We start from the raw sequence: 22,192 nt of genomic DNA, 5'->3' as shown, positions 1-22,192 counted from the left end.
AAAAAATAAATAAATAATTTTAAAATTTATAATACTATCATGCGTGTATTTTTGGTCTTAAAATAAAATTTTTTTTCATACCTCTATAATGGTACCGATTCCTGCAGGAATTAGGATGAGGAGTGAAGATCCTTCGTCGAGAAGGTAAAAAAATATAATTGTCTGACTGAAGGCACGCCATACAACCGTTTGGATGCTGAGACCAGCGAGATTGTTTTTACTCCTCCAAAAACTGACGTCATTTTTGAAAGCGAGGAAGTCAAACAACAGCTGTCAAGAAATTCAGAATTAAAAAATAATTTTTATTATTTACTTCAAAAAGTTTAAAAATCGGTCAAGTGGTGACTAAGAATTTAGAAATGATTTATCAATTTCTGAATACAGGGTGGCCGTTTTAATCGACGAAATAAATTCCCGGTCCTTTCCCGGGTTTTTCCCGGTTCGCAAACATTTTTCACGATCAATGAAATTTAAAAAAATGGAACTATTCAATTTTGAACTTTTAAAATTGAAATTTAAAAATTTTTAATTGAAAAATGTTGTATTCAAATGCTCAATAATTTAAGCGTATAAAATTGAAGAATCTAACATTTTTCAATATAAAAAAAATATAAATCCACGTTATCATTTTCAATGCACTAAATTAAAAAAGCAATCAATGAACTTTATAATTTTCAAAATTATATAATTTTAGGGAATTTTAAGCTAGAAACATTAAATATTGAAAAATTGAAAAAAATCTTAACTGAACACTTCTTAAATTAGAAATTCAGTTATTTTCTTTTTAAATAGTTTGAACATCCTTGGAAAGCTTCAAAATTTTATTTCAAAATCTTGAGAAATCTAGAAGTTGTTTTGAATTTGTTTTAAATTAAAAATAATTTTGGAAATTTTTTCAGAACTTCTAAATATCTGTCAAAATTAATTGAATTTTATTTACAATTTTCAGAAAATCCTGCATATTTTAGAACATTTCTGTACAATTTTGATTTACAAATAACAATTGAACATTTATTATTTGTAGGCGAAATATGAGTAATTTTAAGAGATATGTAGACGTTTTAAAAAGATTCAAACTTAATGTAAAACTTGAAATGATAGCCTAATATAGAAAAAATGTAGATTTTCGCAGATTTCAAACAAAAAAATTAGATTCTTTTCAAGAATTGTTAAAGGCTTCAAAAGAATGAAAACATTTTCTTAAGATTCCTAGGAAAATTAAAAATAACTTCATTTTGAAAAATTATTTTTAAACATTTTCAAAGATTTAAACAACATTTTCAAAAAAGATTCTAGAAGATTTAAAAAAAAAAACTTTCTAAAATTTGCACGATAAAGTTTTATTTTTTTAAAACGGCTAAAAATCTCTTTAAATTACTCAATTTTTTTCTACAAATGTTCATTTGTAAATTATACATCAAAATTTAAATTTTTCACTTACCAATGAATTAACGATTCCAGGGTTTCTATGTTAAACAATTCAGTCAAATATTGCTGAATATTCAATAATTAATCTTTTTTTTTAATTAAAAATTTCAAATTGAATGGATTAAAAATTGAATATTTTCGACTAAAACCATATTAATTTTTTTTAATTCTTTAATTAAGAATATATTATTATTATATTATTTTTAAGATGAAAATAGTTTATAAACTTTCAGTCCCACGTTCACATTTGTTCAATGACTAAGACTCTCAAATTGAAACCGTTGAAGTTTTAACGTTAAAATCTGACAATTCTAAAATTTTGAACTGATATGAAATCGTTTTGTCAAATCGTTTTCGTTCACTTTTTATTACATAAAATACAGATACATTTAAACATAAAAAAGCATTTTAAAATTCTTTAAATTAAAAATGTAAGCTTAGAAATAAAAATTTTTATTCGAAAATTTTTGAAGTAAAAAAATGTTGAATTAAGCATTGTAAGCTAAATAATAGCATAATTAAAAAACATAACGATTCAAATAATTATTTAAAAATTGTTGAAATCGAACGTGGACAGGTTTTTCTTCTACAAATTTGTAAAATTCCCGGTAAAAAAATCACTGTCTAAATCAAAATCTAAATTTAAAGTGTTTATAATTAAAAGTTAAGCACACAAAGTTTTGAAAAATAGTGTCAGAAAAATTTTCAAAATTTGTCTCATTTTTCCAGTTAAATGCGAACTGAATTGATAAAAAATAATAAGAAAATCGACCTATTTTTTGTTACAAGCTCATCGTTTTCGGTTGAAAACTAGTAAATTTTTCGATAAGAATATTTCTTTTTTATTACAAATTTTTATTATTTGGTTTAAAATTGTATTCTTTTTTTGAAAGTTCAACTATTGGGTTGAAAATGAACTTTATCGTTGAAATTTAATTTGTTTTGTGGAAAGTTGGTTTTTTTGGCTTAAAAATTCAACAGTTTAATACAAAGCTTTTTTTTCTGTTGACTAATACATATTTTTTTGTTGAAAACTCACATTTTCGGATTAAGAATTCAATTTTTTTGGAGAAAATTCGTATTTTCTGCTCGAAAACTCTAATTAGGTAGAAGATTGAACTATTTTATTGAAAATTTAACTGTTTTGCAAAAAATTCAAATTTTTTGGCTCGAAAATTCTACAGTTTGGTAAAAAATTCAATTATTGGATTAAAAATGTATAGTTTGTTGGAGTTTTTGTTAGAAAATTCCTTTTTTTTAAATTAAAAATGCAAAAGTTCGATTGAAAATTAATCTGATTTGGGTAAAGATTCAAGTGGCTTGTTAAAAAGTCGTCTTTGTTGGTATAATGTAATATTTTTTCATTTTTAAATAAAATCTTTTTTTGCTGTTAAAATATCAACTATTACATTTATCGTTGAAAAATAATTTTTATAATTGAAAATTGAACTCACTGCTTGAAAGGTGAACTACTTTCTCAAAAGTTCATTTTTTTATTGAACATTCATAATTTTAGTTGAAAAATTGCGATTTTTTTTAATTCATTTCTTAACAGAATATTTCACACATTTAGACTTAACAGTTAAATCTTCAACTGAAGACATTTGTAAAGGAATAGTTAAACTTTTAACCAAAGAGATGAATTTTTAACTAAAATTATAAATCATTAAGAAAAAATGATTTCTTAAAAAAGTTATTCAACCAAATCTTTCAAACAAAATTCAAGAAAAGAAGAATAATTTTTAACAAAAAAGTTGCATTTTCATTTTTAAAAAAAGTTGAATTTCTGATTAAAAAAATTTTAGTAGATTTTTCAGGAATAAAATACATATTTTTAAACAACAAATAAGTTTTGAAGACAAAAAATGAAATCAATCCAAAAAGACGAATTTTTTCAAAAAAATGATGAATTTTTAACAAACTAGTTGAATTCTCTATCAAATAGTTGCATTCTTATTCAAGAAAGATAAAACTTGTACTGAAAGAGATTTATTTTTGATTAGAAAAAAAATATTTTAAGTTGAATTTTCATAAGGAAAAGATTTCAGTTCTCTTTTCAGCGCCAAAATATTCAGTTTAAACAAAAAGTACATTTTCTACGAAATATAGTTAAATATTCAACAAAACAGCAGAATTTCCAACTAAAAAGTATGAGTTTTCAAAACAAACTGCTGAATATTCAACCGAATAGTTGCATTTTTATCCTAGATAGATGAAATTTCTTCTAAAAAAGATGAATTAAAAAAAACTTTAAAAAAAGTTAATTTTCATCCAAACAATATCCCATTTCACTTTCCAATACAAAAATAAGAATTGTAAACAATAAGTTAATTTTCTGCTAAATAGTCGAATTTTTAACCAAAAAGTATGACTTTTCAAAAGATTGTAAAATTTTTAACCCAACTGTTGCATTTTTGTCCAAGAAAAATAAAAATCCTGCTAAGGCAGGTGATTTTTTAAACCATAAAGACAAATTAACAAAAAACGGTTGAATTTCCATTAAAAAATGATTTCAATTGAATTTTCAACACAAAAATGTGAATTTTAAACAAAAAGTAAATTTTCTAAGAAACAGTTTAATATTCCACAAAATAATTGAATTTTTTCCAAGAAAGACGCAATATTTACACTGAAAAAGATGATCTTTTTAATCAAAAAGACAAATTTTGAGAAAGAATAATTTTCATCCAAAAAAGATTTCAGCAACAAAATATGAATTTTGAACAAGCGGTTAAGGTTCTACGAAAAGAGCTGAAATTTTAATCGAAAAAAACACGAATTTTTAACAAAACAGCTGAATTTTCAACAAAAAAGGATGTTTTGAGAAAATTGTTAAATTGTCAACCAAATAATAAAATGTATAACTAAAAAGACAATCTTCAGGAGAAAGTCTTTAAAATTTACCAAGTGGCATTTAAAGTCTGATTAAATAAGTTTTTCTTACATGCATCGCTGCAATGAAGACAGTTCCTGCCAATAAATACAAATTCGTATCAGCCAAAATCCCTTTAACTTCATCAACATCCTTGTCAGAAAAACTAAATCCTTTCATTCCCTGCATTGCAGCTTGAACATGCAAAACCAGTCTTAATTTTCCAACTGATATTGGAGAATAGGAAACTGTAACATTTGAAGATTCTAAATCCGTTGTGATTGGAACCAAGTGACTTAGACGAGTATGGAGAAAATTGTAATTGATGATTGGAAGATATTTTCGATCTCGAGTCTGTCTGAAAATACAATACCAAATGAGCAAATCGTTTTGCAATTCAGTTTATAATTTCAGGCCTCTGACTCAGTGCAGAGGCAACAAATAGTGTAAATAATGTCACAAAATTGAAAAAATAGGGTATAAATAATGTCACAATATGTTTCAAGTATAAAACTTATCTTTAGTCCGAAATCAACAAGTTTTAAATTGAAAATTAATTATTATTTAAGACAAATTTCCTCTTTGTCTGAAAAAAATTCTCGGTCATTTTCCGATTTTTTCCCGGTTTGCAAACATTACACGGTCAATAAAATTAAAAAATTCGAAACCTAAGGCTTAACATTTTTCCATTTGCAGTAATAAAAAATAAGCTATAAATCAAGCACTCAATATGGAGCTCATGAATTTTAAACTATTGAAATTGAAGTTTAAACGTTTCTTAATTCAAAAATTTTATATTCAATTGCTTAAGAATTTACACGTAAGAAATGGAAAATACTAACACTTTTCAATTGTAAAATTTGTAATCCCACGTAGATAAACTGCAAAATTTAGAATTTTAAAAAATTAATGGAATAGACTTTTCAAATAAAAAACATTGATTTTCAACCAAAAAGATTAATTTCTACTAAAAAAATAAGAATTTTCACATAAAAAACACGGTTTTCAAACAACAATTAAGAAGTTGAATTTCTGGTTAAAAAAATAGCATCCAGCCAGAGATGAATTTTCAATTAAAATGATGAACCTTCAAATAAAAAAACTAATTTTTAACAAACAAGATTAACTTTCAAACACGTCATTCAATTTTCATTCCAAAAAATATGAATTCTGAACGAAAAATGCAATAGTTTATATTTCAACCGCAAAAAAGATTTTAATTTTTAACCAAAAACGTTTGAATTCTACCAAAAAGGACGAGTTTTCAATTTTAATTGAATTTTGAAACATTACAAATTTTTCAATCGAAAAAGAAAAAAAATTGCAAACAAACTATTGATTTTTCAATCAGCAAGATGAATTTTCAACCAAGAAGATTAGTTTCTACCAAAAAATACAAATTTTCAATATAAGAAAGAAATAATAATAATATTCAACCCACAAAACAACATTTTAAAAAATAATTACATTTCAAATCAAACTTCAAAGTAATTAATTTTCAAATAAAGTGTTAAATCTTCAGCGAAAATAGATGAATTTCAACTAAGAAGATTAATTTTTATCAAAAAATTTGAATTTTCAACTGAAAAATATAATTTTTTAAACAAAAATTGAGTAATTGAATTTTTGGTTAAAAAATTAATTTCCAGCCAGAGATGAAGTTTCAATTAAAATGATAAATCTTCAACTTAAAAAACTAATTTCTATCAAACGAGATTTACTTTCAAACACGCAAATAAATTTTCATTCAAAAAAATATGAATTCTGAACAAAAGATGTAGTAGCTCATATGTCAACAAAAAAAATATGAGTTTTCAATACGAGGTGAATGTTTAACTAAGAAAGACTTTTCAGTGAAGAGAGAGAAAATTGCAAAAAACTGTTGAATTTTCCACTAGATACTTGAATTGTCAACTACAACGATCAATTTTCCACCAAAAATAGCATAAATTTCCAGTTAAAAAAATTATTTTTAAATAAAAAAAAACCAGTAATTTTCAAAAAAATATTTTAATACAGTAATATAAAGCTTCTAAATCTATAAAAATTAATGAATTTCCAATTTTGCATCACTTTCTTTTTAATTTACTTATTTTAATCTAAATTACATAATTAATAATTTACTAAACTATGGGAGCCTCAATGCTGAAAAAGTGAATAAACGAATTCGAAGATTATTATCAAGGTGGCCGTTTTAATAGAAGAAAAAAATTATCGGTCATTTTCCGATTTTTTCCCGGTTTGCAAACATTACACGATCGATAAAATTAAAAGATTCGAACCCTAAGGCTAAACTTTTTTCCATTTGCAGTAATAAAAAATGAAATACAAATCAAAGAACTCAAAATGGAACTCTTGAATTTCAAACTTTTGAAATTGAAGTTTAAAAGTTTCTTAATTCAAAAAGGTTATATTCAATGGCTCAATAATTTACACGTAAAACATGGAAAATACTACTAAATAGGTTCAAAGATTCAGATTCAATTCTAAAAACATAAATCCACACTATATTACTTGAAACAATTTTTTAAAGGTAGAAACGTTAAAAATCGACGAATTAATTTCGTTTTAAGCTGAACACTTCTTAAATTAGAAGTTAAATTATTTTAATCTCAAGTAGTTTAAACATTCCTGAAAAGCTTCAAAATTTTATTTCAAAATCTTGAAAAATCTAGAAGTTGTTTTAAATGTATTCAACTTTAAAATTATTGTTGAAATTTGATTAGAACTTTTAAATATCTTTTGTAATTAATACAATTTTTAGTAAATCCTGCAAAATTTAAAAAATTTACTTAAAATCTTCCAGATTCGTGTTGAACAAATTTGAAAATCTTTTGAAATATTTTTGAATATTCTTTTAAAATAATATACCAAAGTGAAAAGCAATTGTCAATTTTCCTAAGAATCTTACGAAAATGTTTTTATTCTTTTGAAGCCTTTCACAATTCTTAAAAAGTTGTTAAGTTTATTTATTTTTTTAAATCTGCAAAATCTAAATTTTGTTTTAAATCAGGTTGCGGCTATTTGTACCGAAATTTCGGTATGAATAGCCGAATCTTGTCGGTACACATTTCGCTTAAATTATTTGCAATTATTTCAATTTTTAAATTAATTTAAAATATTTTCGAAACTTCTAAATACCTCTTAAAATTACTCCATTTTTTTTACAAATAATAAGTGTTAAATTCCTATTTAAACACCAAAATTTAACAATTTCACTTACAAATTAAAATTTTTTTCAAAGTAACTATCAAAATTGTAACGTTCAAAATTTAAAAGCTCCTCGAAAATTTAACGATTCAAGGCTTTCTACGGCAAACAATTCAGTTTCAAATTTTTCACTTTTAAATATTTTGTTTCATTTCCTTTGTCTTAAATAAACAGTTAAATGACAAATATTGCTAAATATTAAAAAGTTATTATTTTTCTTAATTATAAAATTTGAAACCAAACGGATCAAAAATTGAATACGTTCAACTGAAACAATAGTTTTAATTTAGTGAAAGCCTTTAATTACAAATACATTATTATTAAGTGATTTTTAAATTAAAAATAGTTTATAAAGTTTTAATTGGACGTTAGCATTTTTTAAGGAATAAGAATTTTGGATTGAAACAGTTTAATTTCTAACGTTAAAATCTGGACATTCTGAATTTTGAATGGATTTAGAATCGTTTTTACAAATCAATTATTGTTCCTTTTTATCACTAATTTATTTATATTTATACAGTCGATAAAATAAAACCAAATTTTATCAAACTTTTGCAACTTCAAACGACTTAATATTTAATTACTTAAGCCTTCAATACAGCATTTTACAATTCTTTAAATTAAAAATAAAATCTAAAATGTCATTTCCCGGTTTTCCCCGGTTTCATAAAATTCCTGGTCATTTCCCGGTTTCCAGGTCGAGCGGCCACTCTGTTAGTTTATAAACAAGGTAACTGCAAGAATCTGGTTACAAAATTCCATGACTTTTTTAGGTATTCCAGGTATAATTAAAAAAAATTACACGTCTAATTTTTTTTTTAATTCAATCAATGAAATTGAACAGTTACTGATTATAATGCAATGATAATAGTTTATCAATAAGTTTCATTGAATTAAAAACAACTTTCAATACTATTTTTATGAAATTGAAAAAAAAGTATTCTATAATCATAATCAAATTTTCTTTTTTTATTACTTTAAGAACAGTTAGAATCGAACTATTTACGCAAAGATTAGGATTTTATTTGAAAATAATAGTAATCTAAAAAAAATTCTGAACGTTTTCAGAAAATTCAAATAAAACTTTTAGATCGCAAAAACTAAAAAATTGTCTATATTAAAATTTATCAAATTTAATCAGTTCATGAATTTCTTCTTCAACATCTTCTAGTTCTTTTTGCTTTTCCTATTAAATCTTTTATTTTTTCATTTAATTCCTACACTTCGTCTGATATTTGCCTGTTCCTTAAGTTTTCTTTTCCAATTTTCAAATATAGAATTCGCTATAAAATACTAAATCATTAAGACTTTGAAATAGAGACGATTTCAAAAGTTGCAGTCGTTTTTTTTAAATTCCATGACTTTTCCATGTTTATTAACACTTCTTAAAAATTCCATGACTTTTCCATGTTTATTAACATTTTTTAAAAATTCCATGACCTCTCCAAGTCTTGCAAATCTTGTAGCAGCCCTGATAAATGATCAAAATTCCCCTTTATTTATCTCAGGCTTCACCATCACTTCCCCTTTTCTCATTTGTCCACTCAAAAGCGAACTGAATTAATAGAAACAAATAAGAAAATCCAAATATTTTTGGTTGAAAGTTCATTCTTTTCCGTCTTAAAGTCAACCACTAAATTCTTGGTTTAAAACCTTATTATTTGATTCAAAATTCAATTATTTTGTTAAAAATTCAACTAAGTATTTGTTGAAAATCCGCCTATTTGGCTTAAGAATTCAAAATTTGATACAAATCCTTTTTTTCTTGACAAATACATTTTTTTCTTTCAATTCAACTATTTTAGGGAAAATTATTATTTTTGGCTTAAAAACTCAACAATTTGATAGAAAATGTAAATATTTGATTGAAAGTCTTCTGTTGTAAATTCATTTTTGTTGGTTAAATCAAGCTGTTTTTTATTTTAATTGAATTTTTTTTCAAGTATCAACTAACTAATTGCTCGTTGAAAATTCATATTTTTTTAGGGTGAAAATTCAAATCTTTGGTTGAAAGTGACACTACATTAATAACTGTTAATTTTTTTATTTAAGATTCATAATTCATATTCGTCAGTTAAAAATTCAACTGTTTTGTAGAAAACTCGAATTTTCGGCTAGAAAAATCAACCATTTGGTAGAAAATGTATCTATTTGGTTGACAATTATCGTATTTTGTTGAAAATTCGTCTGCTTTAGAACAAAATAAATTTTTTGGTTATATGCTGTTGTAAATTTAGCTGATATTTGAAAATCGATTTTTTTTAAATTCATATTCTTGGGTTCCACAATTTAGTAAAAAAATAAAACTATTTGGTACAAAATTGAACTGATCTGTAAAAAATTCCTTTTATTAGATTTAAAATTAATTCTTTTAAATGGAAATTTAACTAATCCCTTTTTGCATATAAATTTGACCTTTTTTAGATTACAAATTTAGCTATTTATTAAAAAAATATAGACAATAAAAATTAATCAAATAAAGTTTGGTTTAATATAACATCCACTGTTTAAACTATTGAGTTAAAAAAATTATGTAGTTTGTTGAAAATTTGTCCTTTTTTGGTAGAAAAGTAATCTTCTTGATAAATTCAACTTCTTTGTTAAAAGTTGAACAACTTTCTTAAAAGTTAATTTTTTTTATCGAAGATTAATAATTTTGGTTGAGAATTCGCGGTTTTGGTCTTCAAAATGAAGAATATATGTTTTTTAAATTGGAAAATTCTTTTAAATCGAAATTTAACTACTCCATTTTTGGGTATAAAACTGATATCCATTGTTTAAATTTAGATAAAAATTTATGTAACTGATTGAAAATTGATCTTTTTTGGTATAAATTCACCTTTTTCGTTAAAAATTAAACTATATAGTTTAAAATTTATGTATTTTGTTGAAAATCCGTCTTTTCTTGTATATAAAATTACTCATTTTGGTTATAAATTCAACTATTTGATTCCAAATTCATGTAATTTCTTGAAAAAACTTTTTTTCGCAGAAAATTAAACTTCTGTATTGAAAATTTAACTATTTGGTTATAAATTCAATTTTCTGTAGAAAGCTTATTTTTTCAGTTGCAAATTATTCATTTTTGGTTAAGGATTCAACTATTTTATTGGAAAAACATCCCTTTTGGTTCTATTAAACCTTTTTGATTTAAAATAAAAATCGTTTCTTGGTTGAAATATAATAATAAACAAAAAAGTTTAACTTTCAACCAAGTAATTTTATTTCCAACCTAAAAGATGAATTTGCAACTAAAATGTTAAATATTTAACTGATAATTTTCTACAATAAAAATCAATTTTTAACCAAATATGTCGATTTTCAACGAAATAGTTGAATTTTCAATTAAAAATGACAAATTTTCATCCACATTATGGAATTTTGAACCAGATCAATTATTAAACAGAAATGGTAATTCCAATTTTCAGTTTAACAAATTAATTTTCAACCAAACTGATTAATTTTCAACTAAAATTATGAATCTTTAACTCGAATAGTCAAATTTTTAGTTTGACAAAATTGATTTTTAGCAAAGTAGTTACATTTTCAACCAAAAATATGAATTTTCTATCAAAAGAGATGAATTTTGAATTTTCAATCCCAAAATAAGAAATTTTCGATAAAAGAGTCGAGTTTTTAAGTTAAAAAATCCAACAAAAAAAATTAATTTTCAACTAAGAAAGATGAATTTGCCGACAAAAATATTAATTTTCAATCAAATATTTGCATTTACAACCAGATGGTCGAGTTTTCAAGCTAAACGTCAAATGTTTTTAAAAAAATTTGACTTGTAAACCCAAAAAAATGAAATTTCACAGAAAAATCTATTTACACTACGAAAGATGAATTTTCAAAAACGGGGTTAAATTCTCAAGCTAAAGAGACGAGTTTTTAACAACAAAATTTGGATTTTTTAACAAATAGTTATGAACCAAAAACGATAATTTTTCGACAACAGAGTTAAGGTTTCAAGTTAAAAAAATTCAATTTTTGAAAACGGATTTAACATTTAAATCCAAAAAAATTAATGCCCAAAAACAAAATTAATTTTCAAGCAAAAATATTAATTTCCATCGAAGATTAATTTTCTACAAAAAGATAAGTTCAATGTTTAGTCAATAAACACAAATTCTTAACGAAAACTGTACTAGTTGATACTTCAACCAACAAAAATTTCAATTTTAAAATCGAAAACACTTAATATTAGCCAAAAAATACGTTTTAACAGACTAGTTGAATACTCGAACAAAGCAGATTATTTTTCAAACCGTTGCATTTTTAGGGAAAAGAAAGGAATCTTCCGACCAAAAAGACGAATTTATCAATATTCAATTGATCAAAAAATTGAATTATTTCTGAAAAATAACAAATTCCTTTCTTATAAATCTGAATAATAATTATTTCATCAAATTCCCGTTTTACGTCAAAAATTTCCTGTTCCAAATGAAATTACATTTCTTTACGGAAACTCTTCTTGTCCTAAAATAAAAACGATAATTACTTTTTTCAAATTGCCTGTCCCAATTCAGATAAATGAGGAGTAAGCGAATAAGAAGTGATAAATAAATTTTTTGAAACAATGGAGAAAAATATTGTTTCTGTATGTCTCGAATATCATGAATTCGAGTCAGCGAAACAAAAATCTCGCAGAGAAAAAATTAAAAAATGTTTTTCTTAGAATGGAAAATTAAAAACATACAATAATAAATAATAATTTTATTAGAATAAACTGAAATAATCGGAACAATCTGCGACTATAGAGAAAGTAGAAATTACTTTTCTAAATTGAAAAAAAATTATTAAAATAATGAAAACTTGCATTTTTCTGCGATCAGAACTAAATTCCCGGTTTTAAAAATTAATTTTCATTTTTTTCGAAATAATAGTAAAATATTGTCATACTTAACAAAAAAATCAAATAGTGTCAATAGTGTGGATTATCTGAGGCCTGTAATTTGTACAAAAAATGTCTTACTTGATGCTGGGTAACAATTCCATAGGCAAACGGGTAGTTGGAAGATCTATTAAATCAGTCATGATCGTGAATGTAACAGTGCTTTTTAAATGTGAAAGAGGCTGCATAAAATATCTGCTCTTAGTTCCTTTGGGCTGCTCAACTCCCAACAAATTGGAACCTTTTAACTCCGGAATAGCGAATTGTGTCATCTTAATCGGCACGGAGACTGCATAATTATTCTGTAAAAAAAAATGTTTATTTGAAAGCTAGCCAAATTCATAATTCTAAAATGGTTATTTATGCAAGTTATCTACTAAAATCCTGGGAAAAAATTCCCTGAAAAAACCAGGTTTTTCCTAAGGTATAATTTTGCAAATTACTGTAATAAATTCAATTTAAACCGCTTCAAGTTCCTAACTTTTCAAGTAAAATAATTGAATTTTCAACAAGATAGTTGCATTTTCAACCAAAAAAATCAATTTTCAATTAAAAATACGATTTTCCAACAAAACATAAAGTCTCAACCAAACAGTTGATTTTTCAGCTAAAAAATATCAATTTTCATCCAAATAATTGAATTTCGAACTGAAAAATATCAGTTTTCAGCAAAAATAGGAATAGATTAATTTTTAAAACAAAAATATGATTTTTGACAAAAGACTTAAACTTTCAACCAAAAGGATTAATTTCCAACTAAAATGATAAATGTTTAATTGGAATACTTAAATTTTCAATCAAAAAGATTAATTTTGGGACGCCAAGATTAATTTTTTTTAAAATAAAATTAAGCTTCTACAAAAAAAATTATGTTTTCAACAAAATACACGAATTTAAACAAAATAGTTGAATTTACAACTAAAAAATACCAATCTCCAACTAAATAGTTGAATTTTAAGTTAAAAAATAAAATTTTAATCAAACTGATCGACTTTCAAATGAATTCATGAATCTTCAAATGAAATAATTAAATATTAAAGAAAACAAATGAATTTTCAAACAAAAATATTACTTTCAACCAAAAAGATTAATTTTTAGCTAAAATGATGAATATTTAGTTGGAATACTTTAATTTTAAATAAAAAAATAAATAATTTTCGGACACCAAGATTAATTTTCAAACAAGAAGATTAAGTTTATAAAAAAAAATTCTTTTTCAACAAAATACAAAAATTTCAACAAAATAGTTGAATATTGAAATAAAAAATAAGAATTTTCAACCAAGTAGGTGAATCTCAACTTAAAAGATCAACTTTTAACAAAATTGATAAATTTTCAAATAAAATGATGAAAATTCTACTGGAATAGTTGAATTTTAAACAAAAAAGATTAATTTTCAAATTAAATAATTAAATATTAAAGAAAGCAGATGAATTTTCAAACAAGAAGATTACTATCAACCAGAAAGATTAATTGTCAACTAAACAAGAAGATTTATTTTCTAAAAAAAAATTATTTTCCAACAAAATACTTGAATTTCAACAAAATAGTTGAATTTTCAACTAAAAAAATACCAATTTCCAACCAAATAGGTGAATTTCAACTTAAAAATAAATTTTTAACAAAACTAATAACTTTTCAAATAAAATGTTGAATCTTCAAACTAGAATAATTGAATTTTAAACAAAAAAGATTAATTTTCATATGAAATAATGAAATATTAAAGAAAACAGATGAATGTTCAAACAAGAAAATTACTATCAACCAGAAAGATTAATTTTCAGCTAAACAAAAAGGTTAAGATTCTGCAAAAAAAAATTATTTTTCAACAAAATATACGAATTTAAACAAAATAGTTGAATTTTTAACTAAAAAATACCAATTTTCAACCAAATAGGTGAATTTCAACTTAAAAGATCAATTTTAACAAAAGTGATAAATTTTCAAATAAAATGATGAGTCTTCAACTTGAATTGTTGAATTTGAAACAAAAACGATGAATTTTCAAACAAGAAGCTTAGTTTCAACCAAAAAGATTCATTTTCAGCTAAAATGATGAATGTTTAATTGGAATACTTCAATTTTGAATTTAAAATATTAATTTTCGAAAACCAACATTTATTATTAAATTAGAAGATTAAGTTTCTACAAAAAAAAATATTTTTTAACAAAATACATGAATTTCAACAAAATAGTTGAATTTTCAACTAAAAAAAAAATAATTTCCAACTAAATGGGTGAATTTTTAACAAAACTGATACATTTTCAAATGGAATAGTTAAATATTAAAGAAAACAGATGAATTTTCAATGAAAAAGATTAATTTTGGGACACCAAGATTATTATTCAAACAAGAAGATTAAGTTTCTACAAATTATATTTTTTTTAATACTAAAAAATACCAATTTCCAACCAAATAAGTAAATTTCAACTTGAAAGATCAATTTTTAACAAAACTGATAAATTTTCTAATAAAATGATGTATTTTCAACTGGAATGTTTGGATTTTAAACAAAAAAGATGAATTTTCAAATGAAATAGTTAAATTTTAAAGAAAACAGATGAATTTTCAAACATGAAGAATGTATTTAACCAAAAATCTTAATTTTCAGCTAAAATGAGGAATATTTAATCAGAATACTTTAATTTTCTATCAAAAAATTAATTTTGCGACACCAAAAGATTAAGTTTCTACAAAAAATTGTTTTTCAACAAAATACATGAATTTCAACAAAATAGTTGAATTTTCAACTAAAAAATACCAATTTTTAACTAATTAATAGTTGAATTTCCACTTAAAAGATCCATTTTTTACCAAGCTGTTAAATTTTCAAACAAAATTATGAATCTTCAACTGATATAGTCAAATATTAAAGAAAACATAGATTTTTTACCAAGAAGATTACTTTCTACCACATAGTTGAATTTTCAATGAAATACAAACATTTTCAAACAAAAAAGATACATTTTCAACCAAAAATGGAATAGTTAAATTTGCAGTTAAAAAAGTTAATGTTCAACCAAAAAGATGCATTTTTAAATAAAATAATGAAATACTTAATTGGAACGTTACATTTTCATGTCAAATAATAAATCTTCAACTGAAATGGGTGACGTTTAAAAAAAAAGATGAATTTTCAACTAAAATTATGAATCTTTAACTGGAATAGTTTAATATTAAACCAGAGATGAATTTTCAACAAAGGAGATAAATTTTTAACTAAAATGATATCATACTCAATTGAAATAGTTAGATTTTCAGTTTTAAAATAACAAATTAAAAAGTTATATTTTTAAATAAAGTGAAGAAGTTTTAACTGAAATGATTAATCTTTATCTAGAATTAATGAATTTTCAACAAAAAAGATGAATTTTCCATCAAGAAGATTAATTTCAACAACAAATAAAAAACGCAATTTCAACTAAAATGGATCATTTTTTAATCAACGATTGAATAGTTAAATTTTTAGTTATAAAATTGATATTCAACCATGCAGATAAGTTTTCAAATAATAATTATAGAATGTTCAATTGGACTAGTAGTTACATTTTTAGTTTTAAAAAAAAATTAAAAAATAATTTCATCATAATATTTAAAGTTTCAACTGGAATATTTAGGTCTTTAGTAATAAAAATTAATTGCCAACCAAAGAAAAATGAACTTACAATTCAAATGATGAATCTTCAATCAAAAAATTAATTTTTAATAAAATAGTTTAACAAATAGTTTATCAAATTTAGATCCCAAAAAATGAATTCTCAACGAAAAATGTAGCAGTTGATATTGCAAACAAACAATAATTTTTATTTTTATTAAAAAAAAAAATTGCAAACAACTGTTGAATTTTCAAGCAAAAAGATTATTGCTCAAACAAGAAGATTAATTTCATACCATTAGAAAACGAAATTTAAAAAAAATAGATGAATTTTGAACCAGGAACTTGAATTTTCAACTGAAAACGATCAATTTACAAAAAAAAAATGAAAATCGTTAAATTTACAGTTAAAAAAATTAATGTCAAACAAAAAAAAAATAATAATTTTCAACAATATTTTGAAATACAGTAATATAAAGTTACTTTTACAAATGAAGAATCGTTTTAAATCAAATTTAGATTGCATTTTTCAAAAAATTAAACAACCTTTCGAAAAAATTTTCTGTCTTAAACAAAAAACCTGATATTTTCAGGTTTTCCCCGGTATATGAAAACTCATTGACAATTTCCGGGTTTTCAGATTTTTCAGGTAGGGTAGACGCCCTGGTTTTTGTTATTAAATAATTTTTTTTTACAAACCCTCTGCAATTCGTAGAAAGATCTTTTCTGAGTTCCAGAAACTGGAGACAAAAATACGTGCAAATAAAGAGTGCCATTGTGCCGTGTTTTTCGGGGTAAATCCAAAGTCAATGGACTGTAAATAAAAAATATTAGTTACTAACATATTTACAATTATTCAGTTTTGTGAAAATGCATTGTCTGCTAAAAATTTCCAACGAATCTCTTAAACCACAATCTGTATAAACACATTCTTAAGGAAAGAAAAATTCTTCAAAACTTACTTTAAACATCTGAAATTTAAGAATTTTTATAAATATATAGAGGACCAAAGGCAGAAAAAAAGTTTATGGTTATTATAGTAAACAATTATAGTTAATTTATTGAGAACACAAAATTAGAGAGCAAAAAAATATCCCTTAATAATACTCATAAAGAAATATAGGCAAACCTCGTACACACGTTGTTTTTCACGGAATTTAAACAACAAACCAACAAACGTAAGGATATAAAACTAAATCAAAGGAATAAAAACGTTCACATTACACGAAACGTTCACAACAGATTAAATAAAATAAAAAAACTCTTATAGAAATAACTCCCTAAAAAAAATTCAACTTGAATTTGCAGAATTAACTTTCTGCTCCGCCTTTTTTCTTTTTCTCCAGGATTTGCAGATCTTTCTGATATAATAATAAGCTTCCAGATAGTCCTGAAACAGAAAATTTCAATTTTTCGATAATGTTAATAGACTTTGCATTCCTTAATGCTCTCACAACAGGAGAAATAGGGTGCTTTTTCACAAAAATTGGGGAATTTTGCAAAGTCAAAACTTCTAAAATTCTAGAATTTCAAATTATTATAACATAAAAAAATTTTATTTTAATTTTAAATTAAAATTTAACTGATTAGACAACATTTGTTTAAAACAAAAAACAAATGGAATTTTTCTAAAAGAACTTTCAAAATAAATCGCAAACATTAGTTAGGACAAAAATTCTAATCCGGAACGCGAAACTTAAACCAATTCGAACTTCACTTAAATTTGAAATAAACGTTAGTCACAATTTTTTTATATTTAAATCCTTTAAAATTCCAATTAATTTAAGAGAATTTAGATCGCCTAATAACTTAAATTAATAATAATACATCGTTAATTTCATTTAATTTATGGCGTTCATTCTAAACATCCCTTAACAGAACAGAGACAAAGATTGCAACATTTTTAACGAAATTAGTGAATTTTTAATTAAAGCAGACAATTTTTCAACCAAATTGTTGAATTTTGAAAGAAAAAAAAAAGAATTTTCAAACTAAAAAAAATTAATTTGCACTAAAAAAAAACAAATTGCCAACCAAAACTTAAATGATTTGAGTCAATAATAATAATAATAATAATAATATAATATAAATATAATACAATAATATAAATATAGTAATAATAATTATCAACTAAAAAAGTTCCAAAGAAAAAAACAAGTTTTCAATCAAGCAGCTCATTTTTTAACCGAAGAAATGAATTTTTAATTAAAATGATGAATCATCAACAAAAAATTAATTTTTAACAAAAGGGTTAAATTTTCAACCAAATAATTTTATTAATGTTAAATCATACATTTTTCTTTATGCATTACGGTCCGCATAAATTAAAATTGTTTGTCAACGTTTCTAAACTGTCCATTTTCGTTCGTCCTTCCCAACCTTCGATAAAGTTTCCTTTCTTATTTTTCAAAACCTTAAATGATTAAAGTATCTTTAATTTTTTGAGACTTCAATATAACCAAATTTATTGTTTTTTTAAATTGACTTAAGAAAAAATTGTTTAACTGGAAAAATGTCCTAAGACATCGTTTTTTATTTTTGTTTTTTACTCTTTGCCATTTACCTTATGTTTGATTAATTCAAACTTCAAAAACTGAGGTAAAAAAATGTATAATAATCTACGCAAATTATTTATCATGATTGTTCTCTTTTTAATATTAAATACTAGTTGTAAAAATATAATTATGGATATAAAATCTTTTGAAAAAGGTATGCATTGTACCGAAACGTCAAGGATTGAGAAAGGAGTTTTCAATCAAATAACTTCGAAAAAATGTTTTTGGGCTGAATTTTATTGTAATTTATGTAGACCGTAAGAAATAAAGAAAGATCTATGCTTTAACAATAATAAATATTGACGGTTGAAGAAAGGATTGATTTGGTTTCAAATGATTATACAAATAATTTTATTTCCAACCTAAAAGGTGATTTTTTCAACTAAAACGATAAATATTTAATTGAAATACTAGAATTTTTAAACGAAAATACTCTTTAAACATTAAGATTAACTTTCAAAGGAAAAGGTAACAAAATACGTGAATTTTCCACGAATTCTTTAAACTTTGAACTAAAAAAGACAAATTTAATCAAAATGCTGAATTGTAACTAGAAAAAATAAATTTTCAACTAAAAATGGAATGCTTAAAAAAACTAAATTTCAAAAAATAGTTATACTTTCAAACCATGAGATGAATTTTTAAAAAAATGGTAAATATTTCAATGGAATAGTTCAATTTTAAACCAAAAAGATGATTTTTTTAACTGAAATTCTTTAACTAAAAAAAAAACTATTTTTTAACCAAATACATGCATTTTAAAATAAAAACATAATTTTTCTACCAAAAATATAGAATGATTTTAAAAAATTTTTTTAACAAAACAGTTAAATTTTTAAACAAAGAAATAAATTTTTAATCAAAAAGATGAAATTTCAACTAATGCAAGTACTCTTTTACCAGAAAAAGCCGGATTTTCAACAAATAGTTATACAACTAAAGTAGTCTAATTTCAAACCAAGAAGATTAAATTTGTATATAAAAAAAAAACATAAATTTTCAACAAAAAATGTAACAGCTGCATTTTCAGTTAAACAAATTTTATTAATGCTAAATGCGAAAAAACTAATTTGAACCAAAAAGACCAATTTTGAACAAAGAATATGAATGTTTAACAAGTTACATGAATTTTCAACCAAATATTTGAATTTTTTAAGGAATACCCAACCAAGAAGATTAAATATTCTCCTTCAAAATTCGAATTTTCATTAAAATACAGGAATTTTAAACCGAATATTTGATTTTTCAACTTAGGAAGATAAATTTTCAATCAAACATCTACGAGTTAAGTTTTCGGTTAAAAAGATTCAAAAAAATAATTAAATTTCGAGCAAAAGCGAGGTTTTTCAATAAAAATGACGAATCATCAACAAATTAATTAATTTTTAACAAAGTAATTCCATTTCTAATTAAATATTAGAATTTTCTATAAAAAAAAGATGAATTCTCAACGAAAAACATGATATATTTCAATTACAAAAAGGATTTTAATTTTATGCTAAAAATAGTTGAATTAAACCAAAAAAGATTAATTTTCTACCGAGTGGCTTAAATCCTTAAGCAAACCAGATTAATTTTAAAACAAATAGTTCCGATTTTTAACCATAATAATCAAATTAACTTAAACTTTAGTTTTTCGGAAATTCCCTAACCAGGGTGGCCGTTTTGATCGAAGAAAAAATTCCCGGTCATTTTCCGATTTTTTCTCGGTTCGCAAACCTTTTTGCGCGGTCAATAAAATTAAAAAATTCGAACCCTAAGGCTAAACATTTTTTCATTTGCAGCAATAAAAAATAAACTACAAATCAAAGCACTCAAAATTGAACTCTTGAGTTTTAAACTTTTGAAATTGAAGTTTAGAAGTTTCTTAGTTCAAACATTTTATATTCAATTACTCAATAACTTACATGTGAAAAATGGAAAATACTAACACTTTTCAATTGTAAAATTTTGTAATCAAATGTAGATAAACTGCAAAATTTAGAACTTTAAAAAATGAATGGGTTCAAAGATTCAGATTCAATTCTAAAAATATAAATCCACATTATATTATTTGAAACCATTTTAAGGTAGAAACGTTAAAAATTGGCAAAAAAATTTTGTTTTAAACTTAACACTTCTTAAATTAGAAGTTAAATTATTTTAATCTCAAGTAGTTTAAACATCCCTGAAAAGCTTCAAAATTTTATTTCAAAATCTTGAAAAATCTAGAACTTGTTTTAAATTTATTGTTGAAATTTGATTAAAACTTTTAAATATCTTTTGAAATTAATAGAATTTTTCCTACAGTTTTTAGTAAATTTCAAAACATTTACTTAAAATCTCCCAGATTCATTTTTAACAATTTTGGAAATCTTTTGACATATTTTTCAATATTCTTGTAAAATAATATTCCAAAGTGAAAAACTATTTTCAATTTTCCTAGGAATCTTACGAAAATGTTTTTATTCTTTTGAAGCCCTTCAAAATTCTTAAAAAGTTTTTGAATTTCTTTCTTTTTTTTTTGAAATCTGCAAAATCTAATATTTGTTTTAAATCAGATTACGGCTATTTGTACCGAAATTTCGGTATGAACAGCCGAATTTTTTCGGTACACCCTCCACTTAAATTATTTGCAATCATTTCAATTTTTAACTTAATTTTAAATCTTTTCGAAACTTCTGAATAGCTTTTAAAATTACTTAAATTTTTTCTACAAATAATAAGTGTTAAATTCCTATTTAAACACCAAAATTCAACAATTTCACTTACAAATTAAAATTTTTTTCAAAGTTACAATCAAAATTGTAACGTTCAAAGTTTAAAAGCTCTTCGAAAATTTAACGAATCAAGGCTTTCTGTGTCAAACAATTCAGTTTCAAATTTTTTACTTTTAAATATTTGGTTCCAATTCCTTTGTCTTAAATAAACAGTTAAAAGACAAATATTGCTAAATATTAATAAGTTATTATTTTTCTAAATTATAAAATTTGAAACCTAGCGGATTAAAAAATGAATACGCTCGACTGAAACAATATTTTTAATTTAGTGAAAGTTAAAAATAGTTTATAAGGTTTTAATTGGACGTTAGCATTTTTTAATGACCAAGACTTTTGGATTGACACAGTTTAATTTTTAACGTTAAAATCTGGATGTTCTAAATTTTAAACGGATTTAGAATCGTTTTGACAAATCAATTATTGTTCCTTTTTATCACTAATTTATTTATATTTATACAGCTGATGAAATAAAATAAAATTTTATCAAACATTTGCAACTTCAAACGACTTAATATTTAATTAATTAAGCCTTCAAGACTGTATTTTACAATTCTTTAAATTCAAATTAAAATATTCTTAAATGGAAAGTTTGTATAGCAGAAGATTTTTGAATTACGCATTGTAAAGTGAATCATGTCATAATTGAATGAAATAACAATTTAAATAATTATTTTAAAAACGTTCAAAATCGAACTTGGACAGATATTTCTTGTAAATATTTGTAAAATTCCCGGTAAAAAAAAAATTCACTGCCATTTCCCGGTCCCGAGGCCACACTGCTAACTCTCAAATTTTCCCTCATATTCCTCAATTAAAATAAAAATTTCCTTTTTCGGAAAATGAATAAGTTTGGGTGAATCGATCATCAAAAATCGAAT

General features: G+C 23.5%; 2 protein-coding genes across 2 annotated transcripts in view; both read right to left on the bottom strand.

Moving 5' to 3' along the window:
- Positions 1–22,192, bottom strand: part of LOC117168565 (cleft lip and palate transmembrane protein 1-like protein) — a 69,282-nt gene that overhangs the window by 10,320 nt on the left and 36,770 nt on the right. The window contains exons 2-5 of the mRNA XM_033354315.1: positions 16,700–16,814; positions 12,486–12,706; positions 4,373–4,658; positions 82–270 (exon numbers count right to left, since the gene is read on the bottom strand). Of these exons, the coding sequence (XP_033210206.1) occupies positions 82–270; positions 4,373–4,658; positions 12,486–12,706; positions 16,700–16,814 (811 nt within the window). The remainder of the gene's footprint in view (positions 1–81; positions 271–4,372; positions 4,659–12,485; positions 12,707–16,699; positions 16,815–22,192) is intronic.
- Positions 17,039–22,192, bottom strand: part of LOC117168564 — a 15,346-nt gene continuing 10,192 nt past the window's right edge. Inside the window, exon 3 of the mRNA XM_033354314.1 lies at positions 17,039–17,390. The gene's annotated coding sequence lies outside the window, so the exon portion shown is untranslated. The remainder of the gene's footprint in view (positions 17,391–22,192) is intronic.

The sequence above is a fragment of the Belonocnema kinseyi genome, chromosome 2, assembly GCF_010883055.1.
Source record: "Belonocnema kinseyi isolate 2016_QV_RU_SX_M_011 chromosome 2, B_treatae_v1, whole genome shotgun sequence".
In the NCBI taxonomy this organism is placed as follows: Eukaryota; Metazoa; Arthropoda; class Insecta; order Hymenoptera; family Cynipidae; genus Belonocnema; species Belonocnema kinseyi.
The sequence above is the reverse complement of the archived record's forward strand: the minus strand, read 5'-3'. Positions and strand labels throughout refer to the sequence as shown.